At 40.4% G+C, this 18980-nt stretch overlaps 1 protein-coding gene across 1 annotated transcript; it reads right to left on the bottom strand.

Annotated features, from left to right (window-relative positions):
- Positions 1–1167: 1167 nt before the first annotated feature.
- Positions 1168–18056, bottom strand: HSDL2 (hydroxysteroid dehydrogenase like 2). The gene is made up of 9 exons (XM_041402296.1): positions 17968–18056; positions 15035–15198; positions 14539–14637; positions 14293–14407; positions 9258–9361; positions 8212–8310; positions 3169–3363; positions 2621–2692; positions 1168–1268 (listed from the first exon to the last, which is right to left on the bottom strand). The coding sequence occupies exons 1-9, from the start codon at positions 17982–17984 to the stop codon at positions 1168–1170; spliced, it is 966 nt and encodes a 321-aa protein (XP_041258230.1). The 5' UTR covers positions 17985–18056.
- Positions 18057–18980: the final 924 nt, after the last annotated feature.

Genomic DNA, 18980 nt, shown 5'->3' with positions numbered 1-18980 from the left:
TCTGTGAACTGTGATGAAAGCAATACAGATGTGACCTTCTCAATGCAGGTCAAGCAATTTTAAACAAGCACAGGCTCTAAAAAGTTGTAAACTTTTGCGTTTCTAAGTTAATTAAGAAATAAATCCTAAGTCTTTCAACCTTCTCAGCTTCCTCAGAAGAGTGAATGATCCAGATTCTGGACAGTTTTTTTGGCTGCCATGAACAAACATTTTAAGAGGTTGGTCCTCTTTGCAGATGCAATGACTTTGCAGATGCTGTCACATGCAGTGGCAGCCCATGTGTCCACTTGAGCACTTAGAAAATGGAGACATGCATCATTTTACCAGTGAGCTTAAATCTTTACCAGCCAAATGGAAGGAAGGGGAAATGACTGGCTGCAGGGATGTACCGGGGTAGGAGAAAAGAGAGAGCACATGACCATGCATGTGTGTGAGTATACTTTGCATAAGAAGAAAATCTGCTTATCACTCAATATGGCTGTGCAGCCTCAGTGCAATACAGAGGTATGAGAATACATGTAAGAAACTCATAAAAGGAAAGAAAAATTTGAGATAATAATTTACCAGGTGTAACTAAAGTTCTGTTAAAGTGACTACATTACTTCTACTCCTAAGCCAGCTTAGTAAATTCAGCATAGCACTTCTAGCACTGATCTGCAGGGCGACATTTCTCTACCCACCTTTTCCATGGAATATGTGCACAATCAACTACATGTGAAAAATCTCACTTCAGATGTCCTACGTTTATCCAGAGGAGCAGAAATAAAGAAAACACCTGGAACCTAAGTGCATTCTTGAGACGGAATTAGTTTAATTATGGACATCTTCTATAAAAATCTCACATTTTATCATTATTTCTTACACTGCATCAGAAAAACAGGGACTAAAAATTTAAAACAGCATTGCAGTTATATATGAAAGGCCACTGTTGTGCTAGTATGGGTTTCGCCTCACAGTTTAGAATTAAGCTGTGAAAGCATCTTCTCAAGCTTTATTGCTAGTGCCATGTTTCCTTTAATCTTTAATCTTCCAGTCATGAAGGCCAGAGTTGGCTTTAATTTACCTAAAAAAGAAGAAACAGAATCATCAAAATATCAAAGAAAATGGAAAAAGCCTTTGCACAGGAAAACATAATTCCACGACAGTGAAACCTTAGCATCTATATTGCTACCAAGATGGTGGGGCTGCAGCAGAGTCTGTCTTAGCCTTGGCTGCATCTGCTCCTTCCTGCTGGGATCTGCTTAATTTCTTCTGCTCTTGGGCAGCACCTATGAGAAAGATTACTTTTCTATTTCAAATGCAAACCATTTTAAAAATGAATGTAGAACCATAGGCAGAAAACTTCATTTGAAAAGATTTAAGCTTCAAAGTAAGGAAAGTGATTATTTTACCATTAACACTGATAAAGGATGCTTTCTCCACCAGGAATGTGAATCACTAAATTAGCTAAACGTAATTCTGCAATAAATTTTGATTCCTGACAGATCAAAGGAAAAGCGAAAATAGAACCACAGCAAAATTCTAATTCTGTTTACAGTTCATTACAGGTGCTCACACAACAGTTTTCTAATGTAATCCATACACTACTCCTGACAACATTAAAAATAAAAAGTCAGTGTCTTTAATAGCCATTGCTTTCATCTCAAAAGACTTCTGTCTTGTCTATCTTGTGAAGAACATGCATATTTTCCTAAATTCTTCTGTAATGGCTTCTAAGGTGGAAATAAATTTACTGCTTGTATCAGTGGCTTACTTCACCCCAATGAACATGCACATTTAACATTACAGGAAAGCTTTTGCAATTTACAAAGCCAATCAAGTGGAACAGCCCCTTAAAATGCTGTTGAAAGTCCTTAGTATGCTTAGGTGTCTTCACTATCAAAAAATACTTAGGTTCTGTTCTGTGAATCCCTACAAAATAACCCGCACTGGGAGCCCAAGGAACTAACACCGTCCCTGGCACAACGGTCCTAGTGTGACTGCTCAAGGAGTACTTTCACCAGAAAGGAACACTTCCAAGTTTGCCTCCTCTGCCCTGGCCTTATCCCTATTCTGACACTCCTATAAAAGCAGTTCAGCATTCTTAGTTGCCCTTCAACTTGACATAAAACAATTCTGAAAAAGAAAAAGCAATGCTTTTCTTAAAAAAAAAAATAAAAATTCTACATTTCACCCAAAATTTATTTTAAATGTGCAAATTGTGCACATTTCATGTAAGAAGACATGGAGGCTTTATCTCATATTCTTTTGTATAAATGAGCAAGGCAAAGGAGATATACCTACAAAATATGCTGTTTGCAGTCTAATTTCTTTTTCCAGCAATACTTACCTGTGACCTCCTACCACCACAATTCAGATGATAAAAAAAGAATTCTTCAAAATAATACACTGACTTTACACCATGGAAGTCCTGCAAGAGGTATGATTTTTTCCCCAAGTTTTAACTACATAGTCACTTCCATAGATCTTACTCTTCAAATGAGAAAAGGGTTTTTGCTAAAAAAAGCTTGAGTGGAGTCCAAATTCAGAGGGGAAAAAATACAAACCCAGAGAGCATTCATTATTGTGAAATGAAATAATTATGCAAATTATGGACTTGTACACACAATGCTTTCCCTACCATATCCTTCTTGCTTCATAGCTGTAGTGTCAATTTCAACATCTAAGAAGAAGTCAGGCATCAGAGGGTGACCTGAGAGGGAGGAGAAATGTAGTAATAAATCCAAGTAAATCAGATGTGCACAGCAAGAATCCATTTCATCTGAAACTACAGTCAAGTAGTACTGTATCTCAGTTTAAATTTGAAGGGAAAACGTAGCATGAAGTAACATGTTTAGAATTTTGTTCATTTAAAATCTGACCTAGAAGGCTTCTAAGGCTGCAGTGAAGAACACTGGAGAAGAAAAACATAAAAATCTATCTCACTAGCTGTTAAATAGTAATATATACATCTACAATGCAGGTAGGTAATTTAATTTAATAGACATTTAATTATTAAACTCTCAGTGGATCCATATGGGCTTTCTACTAAGGCATGTTCTCAAAGCTGAGGCACAGCAACGTTTTTTTATAAACTAATTTAAGAACCCTGGGAAACAAAACTGTATTCTCCATATATTCTTCCCTCCTTCTTGTACTTACTTCTCACCTTTAAAAGATCTCTTTTACCTGGTGCAATTGCATAAACATCAAAATCCTTAACTCCTTCTTCTCTCAGCAGAACTTCATCAATAATGAAGTTCCCAGTGAAAGTTTTTGGTTTTGTCAAAATGCAATATGCAGCATCTGCCAGGATGTCTGTCTTCCTGCACTGTTTTTCTATTCCAGCTCCTCCCAGCATATCCATAGCAGCTGTATGTATGGCTAGAAAGTTTGGAGGGTAAGAAAACAAAGGTTTAACACTGATGACATGGAATTCTCATTTCTTTCACAGGTAAACAAACTTTATTTTCCTTTCGGGCAAAAGGAAACTCTAGAAGACAGAAGCTGAGAAATACTACCAACCAACAAACAATTCTTTACAAACAACAGTAAAAGTCCATTAAATTATCACAGGAATCAAAAATGCCAGAATATTTTCCAACATTCACATCCCTCTATGTATTTATCAGCCCACCAGTTTTCCACCAGTTATTCAGGACATGAAAAACTAACAGGACAACAGTTTTCCTCAAAGTGAATGTATGACACATCAGTAATAAAGAGGAATTAGGTTTGGTGATTATCACACTGAAAGTCATGATGCTTAATTTTAGTCTTTTGGTAGCATGAGCTATTAAAGTGTTTCTCCTAAGTTAACGAGAAACCAAATAACAAAACCTCACATTACTTGTCTGGTATTTCACAGAAAGGCTGTGTTAGACCTAAGAATAAAATCCACATCTCCTAGGCTTCTGATTTTTCTATTAAGCAATTATGTTATTTCTGTGCCATTCTACTAGTCTTCTTTATGTTTCTCTCATGGGATCTACTGAAACTGTGGCATGTTGCTGTCTAAGTATGTGATTTGCTCTTCCAGGCTGAGGTATCCATGCCATTTTTTTTTCATCCTATTCCATGGAAAGGCTGTCTGGTTGCAGCTTTTGACACTTGCCATCTTATGTTTTTCCCTCGTATGTTCTGCTTCATTAGTTTTTCCCATCTGCTATTTAAAACTCAACACTCTGTCCCCACGTTTTGAGGCAGATTCACAAATCCTTTCCTACATATCAGACCAGAACATCAGGGAAGCAGAAGGATAAACCTTGAAGGATATATTTTTGTCTTCCTTTTAGTGCTTCCATTCCACACAAAGTAACAGCAATTTTGGTACAGAAATTATCCCAACATTCCTTTAATAGCAGAAAAAATAGGCACCGGGCAGGACACATGTATCTGAGCTGGGTCATTCATTCACCTTTCAAATTACATACTGGGAAAAAGGACCAAAGTCTTAAGCACTGGACTGAGAGCTCCAGTCCAAGTGTTTCCTAGGAGAGTGCAGAAATGTGTACATGTCCCTGCTGACTTCACTACATTAGTTTTCTATGAAGAGAATTAGCTTCTAGGTTTCATTTACCATTAAGCAACCTTAGCTTTTCTTTTTTTTCAAATCAATTGAACTGCTACAAACACACGTCTAAATAAAAAGTGACAAATAGATACACTGTACATACATGTAGGTCTACCTAGGTCTCCTTCTCATCTTTAAGGAAGTCAATAAATTTGACTTTTTGTCATCTTCTGAAGTGATATATACCCAGCAAGATGTTTTCTTTAATAGCTACCAACAGTGCAGAGAATATTTTTGTCAAATACTATGATGAAATTTATCAAGTTCTCTTAACTTAAATATATTTATTCTGAGGATTCATTAAGCTGCTCACTTTCCCTGTCCCATAGGTCTGTCACTCCTGTTACTGTTAACTATTATTCTTCTGAGCACAGTCACCCTATCTGCATAGACTGAAGCAAAGAGGTTTCAAACAGTACTGCCTCGTAGTCTGGCTGCACATCATTACATTCATTTCATATAAAGCGACGCGGGTTTGCCTCTAGCACACATCAACAGACTTTCAGTTCTGTCCCAGGACACCTGTATTATTCCTCTGCTCTCTTTGTGATGGGATTGCCCCTTTCCCTTTTGAAAGATGTCCTCTTTCACTTTTAGATAAATGGAGAACTCTGGCATCTCAGTACCAACATACCATCATGTGTTTAAAGAATCAGATTAATGAACCGATCCTGGCATCCATACTAACACTGAGGGTAAACACATCTGTATGAGATGATAGTGGGCTCTTAAATTAGGAACTTTGCAACTGTATTTCAGATACCTTGGAAGTCTGTAACACTGCCTCTCTCTGGTTGTTCACAGTAAGAAGTTAACTTTCTCACTTTTGTAAGATAAACCTTTCAAAAGCACATTTTTTTGTACTGGAGAATTCACACATTATGATCTTTTATACTTTATGTCACATCAGTTTTCATGGCACCACTGAATGAGCAGGCATGATTTCTGCAAATGAAAAGCTCTGCTGTATACCTTTGATTTTATAAAAAGCTTAATTACTTTTTTATTTCTTTGCAGCATCTCATATAGATAAATCTTTCTTTTAAAAAGCATTTATTAGAATATATACTGTTTTCATCTGTAAATTGAATCTTCCTGCACTTCCAAACCTCATGTTCTGCAGGATCCTGTGAGGAACAAGTATCAGCTGCACTCTGTAACCAGTAGCAACTCCCAGAGTGTTCTCTTCTTACTTTAGCAGGTATGGGTATGTTACCAAGGACACAGTGGAAATGTAATGGTGAAGAGAAAGATACAACTGTATATGGTTTGGGTTTCCCACTTCCCCACATTAAGAATGTCAGATTTTATAGAAGCTTTATTAATAGCACCACAGACATTCTTTAATACCAGACCACATCTGAGATACTACTACTGATTCTTGGAGTGCTGCAGCATAAGACAAAACTATAAAGAAATAATGTATTCAACTGTGTGATGTAAGACTTAATATAAAGTAAGTGATGTAAGACTGCTTATAAAGTCAGCTGCCCCTCTGAAAAAATTTCCATTGTGGACGGGGTGGAGAAATTCTCACAGGTTCATTTCTCCCTTGCCATTATTTTTCAGGTCAAATTATTCAGGTGGACGTGGGAAACAGCCATGTTGCAAAATAAATACCTATTATAACCAGCTGGTCTCTGCAGAAAAAAATTCATTAGCTTTTAATAGGACCCATAAAGCCATTGACTCATTTCCACAATAGTAGTGCATGTTTTTTCCAGCACATCCAGAATAAGAAAGCTGTGGACGACCCACATAATGTGTCCATACAGCATATGAATGTGTACACTTACAAAAGATACAGGTAATCTTGTAACACCCTTCTCATGAAAAAATAAGTTAAATTGGTTGTCTGCAGTTTCATACCATGTCTCTCTATCTGAATGAGATAATCTGAATTAATTCCTTTATAATCCCTAACTTTCATAGGCAATATACATTGTTAAATCAGTCAATGACCAAAAACCACACAATGGTAGGTAGAAGGTCACCTTTGTTAATGAGAAACCAAGTTACTCCCACCTACTGGATGCTGAGGAGACATAAAACCCATTAAACAGTGTCATTTTAAAGACAAGACAGAAGGGATGGGTGGGATGTAGAGAGCTAAAGACCAAGAATCAGGTTTCATGGTTTTATTCCAAAAGACATAGATACTGGGAAATCTCCACTGAAAAATTTTTGAGGTTTTACTGGGGCACTCAAGAAGCAAGTATGTGGAAACAAGTGCACATTTCTTTTAGCTGCCTCAGAAATAAAAAAATACAACACACACTTGAAACCTGAAAGGTGAACTTTGACTCCACCACAAAGCAATCCATATTCTTAAGTTATGCATGTAGTTGCCTCCAGTACATCACAGATGAAGACTTTATTGTCTTCAAGATAGTACAGGCTTTGTGATAATATAATGATCATGAACAATATAATTATAGTTTTTAAAAGTCAATCCCAAATCTAAAATATTTCTGTGGGTAGAACTCACAGAGTGAGCAGAACTATGAGACATCCATTTACTGGAAGCATTTAACATGCAAGCGTCCAGACCAATGAAAAAGGACCAAGTCTGTCAGACACAACAACCCAACTATTCAACTGATGATCACCTACCACATTCAAGTGGATAAATTTGGCTGATTTTGTCTGAAATAGTTAAGTTTTCCTCACATTTCTCACCTTAGAGAAAGTAGATCAGAGAGTTCCAGTTCCCACTAAAGCTTAAAAAGGGCCTACAATTCCTAACAGCAAAACACTGAAAAGTGTCTGTGTACAAACACTTCTTAAACTGGAGCACCATCCTCAGAAGAGGATCTTAGCTCATATTTTTATCTCCTCTTCCTTCTTCCTTCCTTGCACTTGTTAAGGAAATAAACACTGTTGTAATGTTTTCAAACACAATGACAGGGCTTACACCACTAAGGGGCAGGATTACACTCTGTCTGGTATTGATTTAACACTCAGTATAATTTCTGCCCGTAAATATATTTGAGGAAAAGAGACTGGCCTCCTTGGCAAACAGCTAGCCAAACCTCAAACAGCAGTCCTTATCCTCATTGACCCACACAAAGCAACTTGAAGCTAATACAGCATGGGAACATTGAGCTATTTTTCTTCCAGAGAGCTCTTTAATTTCTTGTCATTTGCAATCAGATGTTTCTGTGAACAGCTCTTCACAGAAATGTACTGCGCCTAAACTTCCAGGAATAGGCCTTTTAAAAATTATTTCTGCATGTACAGAGGTATCTATCTTATCAGTAAGCTCCGCAATTTAACTAGCAAGGAATTCTAAATAGTACTACATACACAGATGTTCAATACCCACTCATTAAAGCATACAATTATTTTTGTGATTCTGTCCAAACCAAAACACTGGGTGCATCAGAAAAAGCACAGGCAAGCCAAACACTACACATACACTTCAACTGTGTGGTTTTAAACTAGATGAAGATGAGTTTAGATCAAAGTGACAACAGTCTAGTGGGAACTAGCAATGCAAACCAGAACTCATGCTGGATTAAGAAATAACATATAAAAGAACTTCTCAGTCACTTGAATCTATTCCAGAAGTCTGAAGTATATTCAGTGTCAAATAAAACAAGTTTTAGCAGACAAAATACAGAAAGTCAATATTTCAGTAATAAAATAAAAAAATTTACCTGTTTTAGGCCATAAAGCATTGACAGCAACTTCTCCTCTAAATTCTTCTGCCATTCCCAAGACACACATGGACATCCCATATTTAGAAATGGTATAAGCTAAGACAAGAAGTGAAAAAATAAAAAAGTTTAGACTCTAAGTAAAATCTAATTTTAATTATGAGTGGAAGACAAAACAGATAATTGGTTCACATGGAAAATTCAGGGTTTTCAGAAAAAACAGTACTTTCCTAGAGTCAAAATCTGTCCCTTCTACCTGCCATCTCCATCAGCTACAAACTGTAGTCTGTCATCTTTTCACTGAAAACAAAATGAAAACTACACATGTTCTGCCAAAAAGAAAGCTGAAGCCTAGCTGCATGGTGGATTTTGTCATACTTTTTATACAGGCTACACTGACAGAGTGATCAATTTTTGTTAAGATGCCTAAGGCATAGTAGCTGTTAAGGACCAAACTAGAATCCTATAAACAAAAAAAGTAGGGAACAGGAGCTCTATATCCTTGTCACCTATCTACTTTGAGAATGGAAACTTTCTTGAGAAAAGAACTGGAACTTGCTGGAATTTAACATGACAAGTTAAACTTCCGAAGTGGAAAGGTTTTGCTACAGTTTTAAAATGAGCAACACTAATTTCAAGATAACATGGAGTTCTTTTTCCACCTCAAAATAATTTGCATATTAAAAGAGAACACTAAGCTTTATCCATATTTAAAAAAACAGGAAGATGGATCAGTAAGAAAACAAATTTGGGGTTTCAGTCACTATTTGGAGCAGAAAATATGTAATCCTAACAATTCCCATAGAAAATCAGACTTACCCTGAAAACAAAAAGGATGGATGATGCCTTGAAACCTGCTCTACATTTTCCCACAAAACAATTTCTTGTAGGTCAGGTAAAAAATGCTTTGAGGAACCATTAGTGCCAGTCTGTATGCAGTGCTAAAGATACAAGATCTGGCATTCTGCACTGGCACTACTGCACACTTCACCAGGTACTTAAATGTTTCTCACAAAATAGCAACAAAGTCTCTGAAAGCTACTCACCACAATGATTTTTGAACCACATGGGGTTCAGATTCATCGGTGGACTAAGGTTCAGGATATGGGGGTTCTTACTCTTCCTCAAGTGGGGAAGACATGCTTTAGACCTGAAAGATAAGATTCAGACAAATGAGTTGCCTCTTATTTTACGGAACACCTATAATTACATTAAAAACAATAGTAGCAGACCAGTATTTTCACAACAGAGCAAGACAAAGCCTCTTCTCACATCAAGTATTTAAATGATGGAAAGAATAACAAAAAAAATATCTGTCGCAGATCACTTATCTCGGGCCTAATATTCATTCCTGCAAATTGGACCACATTCTCCAACCAGCGAATCAGTTTTGACTAAAGCTAATTTTCCAGATACTCAGAAGCCATAATCTCCTTGTAATAGTTCTGGTAGTGGCAACAAAACACTCTAAGGCAACAATCAAAATTAAAAATGTAGAGCATCATATAGTCATAAAATTTTCTCTTCTATTCCATACCTATTTCTTCTTTAAAACCATATTGAAATAATACTGCATAGCAGAATGCTATTAAAATATTCCAAAGAAAACTGAAACCCTATTCTCTTCTAAGAGAATTCTACTTTGAATTTACACATCTCTTTAAAATGGAACTTTTGCTTTACAGAAACTCTCTTTTGACTTCACTTCTAGCACTAGAGCACATGTTTATATTTTATCTCTGCTTGAGAATTTTTAATCAAGCTTCACAGGGTCAAACCATCACCACATTAGTGACCAACTGTTCAAATATTCCAATAGGACCCACACATACTCTCAACCACAAAGGGAACAACTTCAACACCTTCAACAGCAAAATCATCATAGTAGTAAAGTAAGTGATTTACCACCTCCTTAACTGTCCTGGGGTCTCAGCTCTTTTCAGTGGCAGGTTCACTAACAGATGCCCCAATTTCTTAATGCATAGGAACCAAGAAACTTAGCCACCACTATTGAAACTTGGTGGGATAAATCCCATGACTCAACTGCAGCCATTGATGGCTACAGCCTGATCAGAAGGGACAAGGGAGAAAGGAAAGATGGAGGGGCTGCCCTCTACACCAAGAAGTGCATTGAGTGTGATGAGCCACCTCTGAATAAGAGCCTGTGAACTGAAGAACAACAATGAGCAGGTAAAAGCCTGTGAGTAAGAAACAGACTGAGGCAACAAAGGGAATCTTGTGGTTGGTGTCACTACAGGTCCCTGACCAACAGTAGCCTATTGATGAGACCTTCTTGCTCCAGCTACAGGAAGGATCACACTCACAGGCTCTTGTCCTACTGGGAGACTTCAGACACCCCAGCATCTGAAGGAAAAGTGGCAAAGCAAACTGTAAGCAATCCAAGAGATTCCTGGAATGCATGGAGCATAACTCCTTAACCCAGGCAATAACCCTACCAGAAGGGATGTCATTCTGGACCTGATGGTCACAAACTTAATTGAGCTAATCAGGGACAACATGATGGGAGACAGCCTGGGCTGCAGAGATCACGCACTGGTGGAGTTCACTGTTTGGAGGGAAATGGCAAAGAGCAAAGTCAGGGCCCTGAGCTTCAGAAGAGCAAAATTCCACTTCTTCAATCAGTTAGTCAGTAGGAACCCTTGTAACACTGCCTTCAGAAACAAGGAAGCAGAACAGAACTGGCACATCTTTAAGGACACCTTCCATAGAGCACAAGAGCTAGTGATCCAATGGCACAAGAAATTGGCAAGGAAGACAGGAGACTGGAATGGAAGAGTACAAGAACTGCTGGTCAAACAAAAGGACAAGAAACAAATGCATAGCCAGTAGAGACAGAGGAAAAGTATCCTATGAAGAATATAGGGGCACAGCCTTGTTGTACACATTTGGGGTGAGGAAAGCCACAGTGAAGCTGGAACTGAACTTTACAAGGGATGCAAAGAATAACAAAAGGGGCTTCTACAGATTTGCCAGTCAGAAAATGAAAACAAAGACAGTGTACACACCTACACCCTGGGATAAGCAAGGCTGGAACACTGCTAGCAACCAATGACAAGAAGGCTGAGGGGCTCAGCAACTTTTTTTGCCTCAGTCTTCAATGGCAACTTCTCTTCCCACACCTGTAGTAGATGGACAGCAGGATGCGGATTGGGGGAGCAAAGCACTTCCCACTTTAAGTGAAGATGAGGATTCTGACCATGAGGAGCCTGAACATACACAAGTCCATGGGGCCTGATGACAAGCACCTCACAGTCCTGAGAGAATAAGTTGCCAAGCCACTCTCCATATTTGAAAAATTGTGGAGTCAGGCGAAGACCCAGTGTCTGGAAAAAGGGAAATGTACCAATGTTTAAAAAGGGTGGACACGAGAACCCCAGGAACGACCAACCTGTCAGCCTCCCCTCCATGCCTGGGAAGATCATGGAACAGATCCTCCTAGAATCAGAAGGTGATCTAGGACAGGGAGGTGATTTGGGACAGTCAGAGGGTCTTCACCAGGGGCAACTCCTCCCTGATCAACCAAAAGGCTTTCTACGACAGAAGGACTACAGAGAGGTCAAGGGTAGCACTACAGGTGTCATTTAGACTGTATAGCTTTAGAGAAGGTTCCTCATAACATCCTTCTATATAACTTGGGGAGAGAAGATTTGATGGACAGACTGTTCAGTGGATAAGAAACTGGTTGGACAGCAGCATCCAGAGGTTAGTGGCCAATGGCTCAGAGTCCTGATGGACATCAGTGACAAGAGGTGTCTCTCGCGGGTGAGACCAGTGTTAGTCCAGGTCTTCATCAATGACACAGATGAAGGGATCAAGTGCACTCTCAGCAAATTTGCAGATTATCCCAAACTGAGTGGTGCTATAGACACCACTGAAGGTCAGGATGCCATGCAGAGGAACCTGGACAAGTTTGGGAAGTGAGCACATGGGAATCTCATGATGTTTAACAAGACCAGGAACAAGGTGCTGCACCTGGGTCAGGACACTCCCAGTACCAGCACAGGCTGGGGGATGAATGGATGGAGAGCAGCCCTATGAGAAGGACTGGGGGGTGCTGCTGGGTAAGAGGCTGGACATGACCTGGCCATCAGCACTCACAGCCCAGAAAGCCAAACATGTCCCGGGCTGCATCCAAAGCAGCGTGGGCAGCAGGGGCGGGAGGGGATTCTGCTCCACCTGGAACCCTGCATCCAGCTCTGGGGTCCCAGCAAGGAAAGCCATTGGACTTTTAAGGGAACTCCAGAGGAGGCCACCAAATTGATCATAGGGATGGAATAGCTCTCCTGCAAGGACAGGCTCAGAATTATTCTGCCTGGAGAAGAGGAAGCTCTGGAGTCACCTTACTGCCACCTTCCAGTACCTAAAGAGGCTACAAGAAGGTGGGAGAGGGACTTTCCACAAGGACATGGAGTAAGAGAACAAGGGGGTGTGGCTTTAAATTGAAAGAGGGTGAGTTGAGATCAGGTATTAGGAAGAAATTCTTTAGTCTGAGGGTGGTAAGGTATTGGAATATGTTGCGTAAGAAACCGCAGATTCCCCACCCACTGAAGTGTTCAAGGCCAGGCTGGATGGGCTCTGAGCAAGCTGGTCTATGGGAGATATCTCTACTTATGGTGGGGACTTGGAAGCAGGCAATGTTTTAAGGTCTCTTCGAGCCCTTGGAAGTAGACAATGTTTTAAGCTTTCTTTCAGCCCAATCCATTCCACGATTTAACAATTCCAAGATCCTCTGTCAACAGGTATACTCTTTAAGCTGGGGAATCTTTCCTAGTACCACCTCTACACAGGCAAAAAACCCACACCTTTTTTTTTTGAGCTATTGAAATTTTCTGAACATTAAACTGAAAGAAGGTCTCTACAAATTACAATCAGATTTAATATACAAAGCAAGGAGAAAAAAGGGCAAAAATGCTTCACTAGGTTTTCTCAATTGAGAATTACAAAAACAATGACAAAGACCATTCCCTCGAGAGGCATTGATTTTTCTTATGCTTTTCTCCTTCCAGCACACAGAACCTGATTTTTAATCTTTTCAACGCAGAACAGGACCAAAAATACACTTTAAGAATTCCCCATTTATTTGGAATAGCTAGATGTAACATCAAAAAAATCACTGCTGCTATAGGGTGGGGAGGAGAAGATGGATCTTGCCACAGCAATACAGCTGAACCCATGAGCAATTTACGAAGTGCTGGCAACCAAACTAATCTGCACAAAGGAGAATGACAATCAGTCTGTTCTAGATGGGAGGACTGGACTAGATGACCTTTAAAGGTGCATTCTAACTCAAACTATTCTGTAATTCTGTGGTGATACTTTGAAACAAAACTTTCTGATCACACCAAGCAACATCTGAATTTAGAGAATCTCCATCATCTTATGGGCTTTTTTATAAACTCTGCGAAAATCAAAGTCTTTATTTTAAGGCAGTGATTTAAATGACATCCTGTAAATGTAACGATGATTCAACCTGCTAAATCCACCTCCTAACATGTGCAAAATAAGGAACCTAGGAATTGTGAAATCAAATCTTAATATGTTCATTTAAATAAATAATAGAATTGATAAGCTGAAAGTAGGTGGAGAACACTTTGGATCATGAAGATACAAGTTTAACATTTCAATTTTAAGTATGGTGAGTTATACAACATTTCTCAAGACGAGAAAGAAGCTTATGAGAAGAAAACTGAGAAGTAAGATATTGACTTGATATATGCAAAAATTTAGTCATTTTGCTTGAAATGAAAGAGCATCAGCATTAGTTCCAAGCTGGAACTTCATTTGAAACAAATGACTTTTTTCTTCCTACATGCATGGAGGGGCTTGTGAACATTTAATGACTTCAGTAATAAGGTTTCGGTTTACTCCAACCAGCAAATAATTCTTGGAAATATTAATTCAAATCAGTTGACCAATAACTGAGCAATTTCCTGTGAGCACATGCAGAATATCTGCATTCAAATTCTAGGGCAGCAAGACAGCCACAGAATTTCTCAGAAAAACTGCAATAACATCATACATTCTGTTACAATTGCTTTGCTTCCTTCTCTCAGCACTTACGTAAGATAGGTTCCTCGTACGTTGACATCCATCATAAGATTGACTTTCTTCGTTGCTGTTTCCAAAGTGCCCGTCAAAGAGATGGCGCTTGCATTATTCACCAAAATATCAATCCCTGGTTTTAAAGTAAGTCATTTCACATTAGCATTTAAAGAAAAAAAACATGAGTAAGGCAGGCAGTTATTTTTTTCTCTTTGTTTGAACAATCTGCCTGTTAATGCCTGCCTTCCCCATACCTTAACTTACCTCCAAAAGTCTTCACAGCTTTCTCCACGGCATTAATGATTTGCTGTTCTTCTCTCACATTAACAATGCATGGCAAAGCCTTTCCTCCAGCTGCTTCAACTGTACAATTAAAAAATTAAATATTTAAAAATTTGCTCTCAGATGAGACAACTAACATGAACCTTCTGAGAACCGCTCATGCAAATGGCACTGAAAATCACAATCTCAAACGGTGACCTTTTAACTCGTCATATGAGGAAGAGGGAAGCCAAAACAATATCTTAATACTGCAAATGTTTATTTCATACTTCTCAAGTAGCCTAGCATTTTTACATTTATATACACACATCCATCTTCATTACCCTAGCATTACAGCATTCCTGGGAAGCAAGAGAAGCACTAAGCATATTTTAGTAAAGGTGAACTCAAAATAAGAGTCTATGCATTTTTCCACTCAGGTATGGTAATTAAGCAAGGGTATACACCCAGACGAGAACCTTCATTTGTTACAACTTACTTTCTTCTGCAGCAGTGTAGATAGTTCCTGGAAGAGTAGGATGGGGCTCAGCTGTCTTGGCAGCTATCACAATGTTGGCACCATCCTTGGCAGCTTTCAAAGCAATGGCCTTGCCGATGCCCCGGCTCGCACCTGTGATGAAGAGAGTGCATCCTGCCAGTTTCCTAAAGGTGAAGGGGGAAGTGGACAGTAAAGAAGAGAAGAATAAAGCAGAAGATGTTAATCATTTGACTTTTATCAGACTCTAAGGGCAAATGTAATTAGCACAGTCTCCCAGCCAGAAAAATGCCTTCATCCTTTTACTCAGAAAACAGCCCGATGAACACAAAAGGGATGGCTACAGCTACAGGGAAGTACTACTGATTTAAGACCACATCCCAAGTTTGCAAACACTATAAAGAAGGTTACCCAGTTACATTTCTCCTTTTTTGTAAAAAGATCCAACACACTGTTTTACAACAGAGCTGCTATGTTCTGCAACAATGGAAAAGGAGTAATTTGTAAAAACAAAATGCCAGTTTCCAACAGGACAACACACCTACACAGATCTCTGAATTATATTAATCACAGTGCTCTAAACACAAAAAAATGATGTCTCAATGCAGCATAAAATACCAAGTCTGGAACCACAGCACCATACGCAAATACCATAAGCTTTATTTTCAGAAATGGCAATTTTTCTCTTAAATCTTCTATACTCAACAGCTTCCCAGTAACTGTGTGTAGTCCTTCCATAAACAGGTCCAATCAACTTAGAGAAACTAACAAGTTTTAAAGCTTAAGAAGGACATCTGGCTAACAGAGTACCACTGAATTTTTGGAAAGAGAAATATCAATTCCACAAACATATTCAATGATAAAGCCTTTCAAACAACAGGTTTGCACACGAATGAATGTGTGTTTCAGTGCTCCACATAAGGGTCATGTTTCTTTATGTAACACTGTAGCAAAACCCAGAGGTTCAGGATTTTAACTTCAGTTGAAGAATTCATATAAACTATGTACAACAGTGACTTCACTTTTTGCTTGCATCACAAAAGTCACATCACAAATGTTACAAAAGCTTACACTATGAGCTTCCATTAGTTTTCCTTTCAGACTGCGTCAAACTTAGTATAGTTTCTCCCCCTCTGGTTTCAGATGTATTTTTTCCCCCCTAATCTGAGCACATCCATCTCTTAAATGCTCTCTAGGAGGATGTTTGCTTTCAAAAGGCAGAAAACTGGAATGGGGCAGAAAGGGGGAGATGCCTCTTCCCCTGAAGAGGCAAGACAAGGCACCTACGGAATCTCAAAAAGTCAACCATGTCCAGAAGATGCCATTTCAAACAACTTCTATCTGCAAAATCTTAAAGAGTCTTAGAAAGGCACAGGAAGAAAAATATCTAAACAGAAGAGTGAACCACAAAAGACTACTGATGTGAATTCAGTCACACACACAGTGAGGAGAGTTCAACTGTGGAATACAGTCAAAGTGTAAAAGTCAGTGAAGTAACGCCAGATTCTAGTTTCTACCTTCAACCAACCGGTATGAAGTCAGCACAATTCACCTTAATCATGGAAGAGGTAAATGGGGTCCAGCAGGAGGCAGGTCTGGAGGAGAAAAGAGCAGAGAAAAGCTGATGGGGCTTTAAGCCTGCCTGGGGCTGGAGTGATCTACTCAGGAAGACAAGAAGGTGTATCAGGAGACTAGCAGGGCTATGCAGGGAACTTGTGACTTAGCTCCCAAGAATAGTGTCACACAGGGAGCGGGTGCAACGACAGGCCACAAAGAAGCAATCAGAAACATTACCAGGGCACACTGGGGTGGTGTCCGGAAAATCAAAGTTCACCTGCACCAGAAGCTTGCAAAGGGCATCAAAAGCTCAGAGACTTCTGTTACACTGGTAGGAAAAGCAGGCCCTTTGCTTAAGGGAATGGGTGAATGCAAGTCTTTCAACACTGTCATAATACTTTTGCTTCATATTTAAGACATGATGCTATGACCTGGATGTGTGTGCAACCTGACAGGTAAAAAACTAGTTGGTTGGTCAGGGTCAGAGGATGGTGGTTAGGTTAGTCATATTCGCAAGACTAAGTATTTATTTCTTAATTCACTTAGCAGCCCAGTAGTTTAAAGTTCATAAAGCATATCTGCCTAGCTAAAATTTCTTATGACCTGTATTATGAAGGTCACACCTGCATCACTTCCATTAGAGTTGAATTCTGCTATTAAGACAGAAAACATCAAATCCACATCTGTGCCCTACAATCTTGAAAAACAAGATTGGTTCCTTTCCCACCACAGATGACTGCCAATAAAGACTTTCAGGTCACATTAGAAACACTCCTTATGGCTTACACGGATGTTAGGAATTTAATAATCCTCTTTATATCACACAGGAACAAATAACTTATCTTCCCACCTGTTATCTGAAAAGTCAAAAGGCAGAAAACACCTCTAAATTAAGACCCTATACAGGAAAAAAATCTGGCTGCCAGGTAAGACAGTAGTAGAAGACTATAATACTATACAACAATAACAACACTGATAACAAAAATAGCAACAACAACAATAGTAGTAGTAATAAGTAATTATACTTTAATTAAAATGTTCCGTAAGAAATTCCTGATACACTGCCCAATTTACATTAAACTCCTCCAGTAACTGTTTCCCTTGCAAAAGGCACCGTTCAAGTCCCCGATACGACCCGAACTGCTCGTCCCAGGGCTGCGGTGCTGCCCGGGGCCCCTCGGCCGGCCTGCCCCGCAGGACGGCCGGGATACGCGTGTCCCCTGCTACACCTCCTCGCCCTTGACCGGCTGCGAGTCCCGCACGCCCCGCAGGGCGACAGCGCTCAGGGGTGTCCAGCGAGCCCCCGCCGGCCGCCGCCCGCCCCCCCGATGGCCCCCGGCGGCGGCGCAGCCCCTCCCGGCGCGGCGGGGACACCTTACCCGGTGTTGGGCAGCATGGCGGCGCAGGGCGGCCGGGCCGGGGCAGCGACGGGACCACTCCGCTGCGCAGCCGTTGCGGCCGCTCGGGGCGGGGCCCGGGCCGCTCTCCCCCGGGGCTGTGGGCACAGCGAGGGTGACGGGCTCGGGGATGCGAGTTAACCTGAGACCGAAGAAAGGCCTACGCGGCACGAAGGGTGGAACTGGAAGGCTTTCCCTATCCTTTCGTTCTCCACCGTGTGTGTGAAATTTTGCTTTGGTCTCCTGCCAGCTTCACTCAAATCACTGGAGCTTTGCCTCCATCTCATCTTCTGGAGTGCTGTGTCCAGGTCGGGGTTCCTCAGGACAAGAGAGGCAGGGAGCTTGCTGGAGTCAGTCAAGTGGAGGAGCACAAAGGTGATCTGGGGCCTGGAGCACTTCTCTTCTGAGGACAGGCTGCTGGAGCTGGGCCTGTGCAGTCCAGAGATGCCCGAGAGGGGATCTCCTTAATGCATATGAATATCTCTAAGTGGATGGCAAGTTTGTGGTGCCAGACTCTTTTCATTGGAGCCCAGAGACAGAATGAGGAGCAGTGGCCATAAACTAAACCACAAGAATTCCATTTAAACGTGACAAAGAGCTTTGTGTTGAGGGTGGCAGAACACTGGAACAGGCTGCCCATGGAGGCTGTGTCATCTGCTCTAGATCACCGTGCCTTGACAGCGTGGTTGGAATAGAAAATCTTCAAAGGTCCCTTGCAACACTAATGATTCTGTGACTCCCTGTTTATTAGAAAGCCTGCAGTAGGATCCTGTGTCTTTTTTCTCCCAGCCACACCTATCCTATCCTTCATCCTCTCCCCTAGTACCTCTCTTATTTTCACAATAACTTTGAGGTCAGCCCTTGCCTCCGTGCCATGCACATGTAACTTTTCCTCATCCTCCCTCTGCTGCCCAGTGAAGACTTTGACTTCCTCCTGTCCTTGCCATGCTGACTACCTGTTACTGTGGTTAGCAAATCTTCCACCAGGTTCCACC

Source organism: Onychostruthus taczanowskii, unplaced genomic scaffold (genome assembly GCF_017590055.1).
Source record: "Onychostruthus taczanowskii isolate IOZ18803 unplaced genomic scaffold, ASM1759005v1 scaffold196, whole genome shotgun sequence".
NCBI lineage: Eukaryota > Metazoa > Chordata > Aves > Passeriformes > Passeridae > Onychostruthus > Onychostruthus taczanowskii.
Note: the sequence above shows the minus strand (reverse complement) of the source record. Positions and strands in the feature narration are given on the sequence as shown.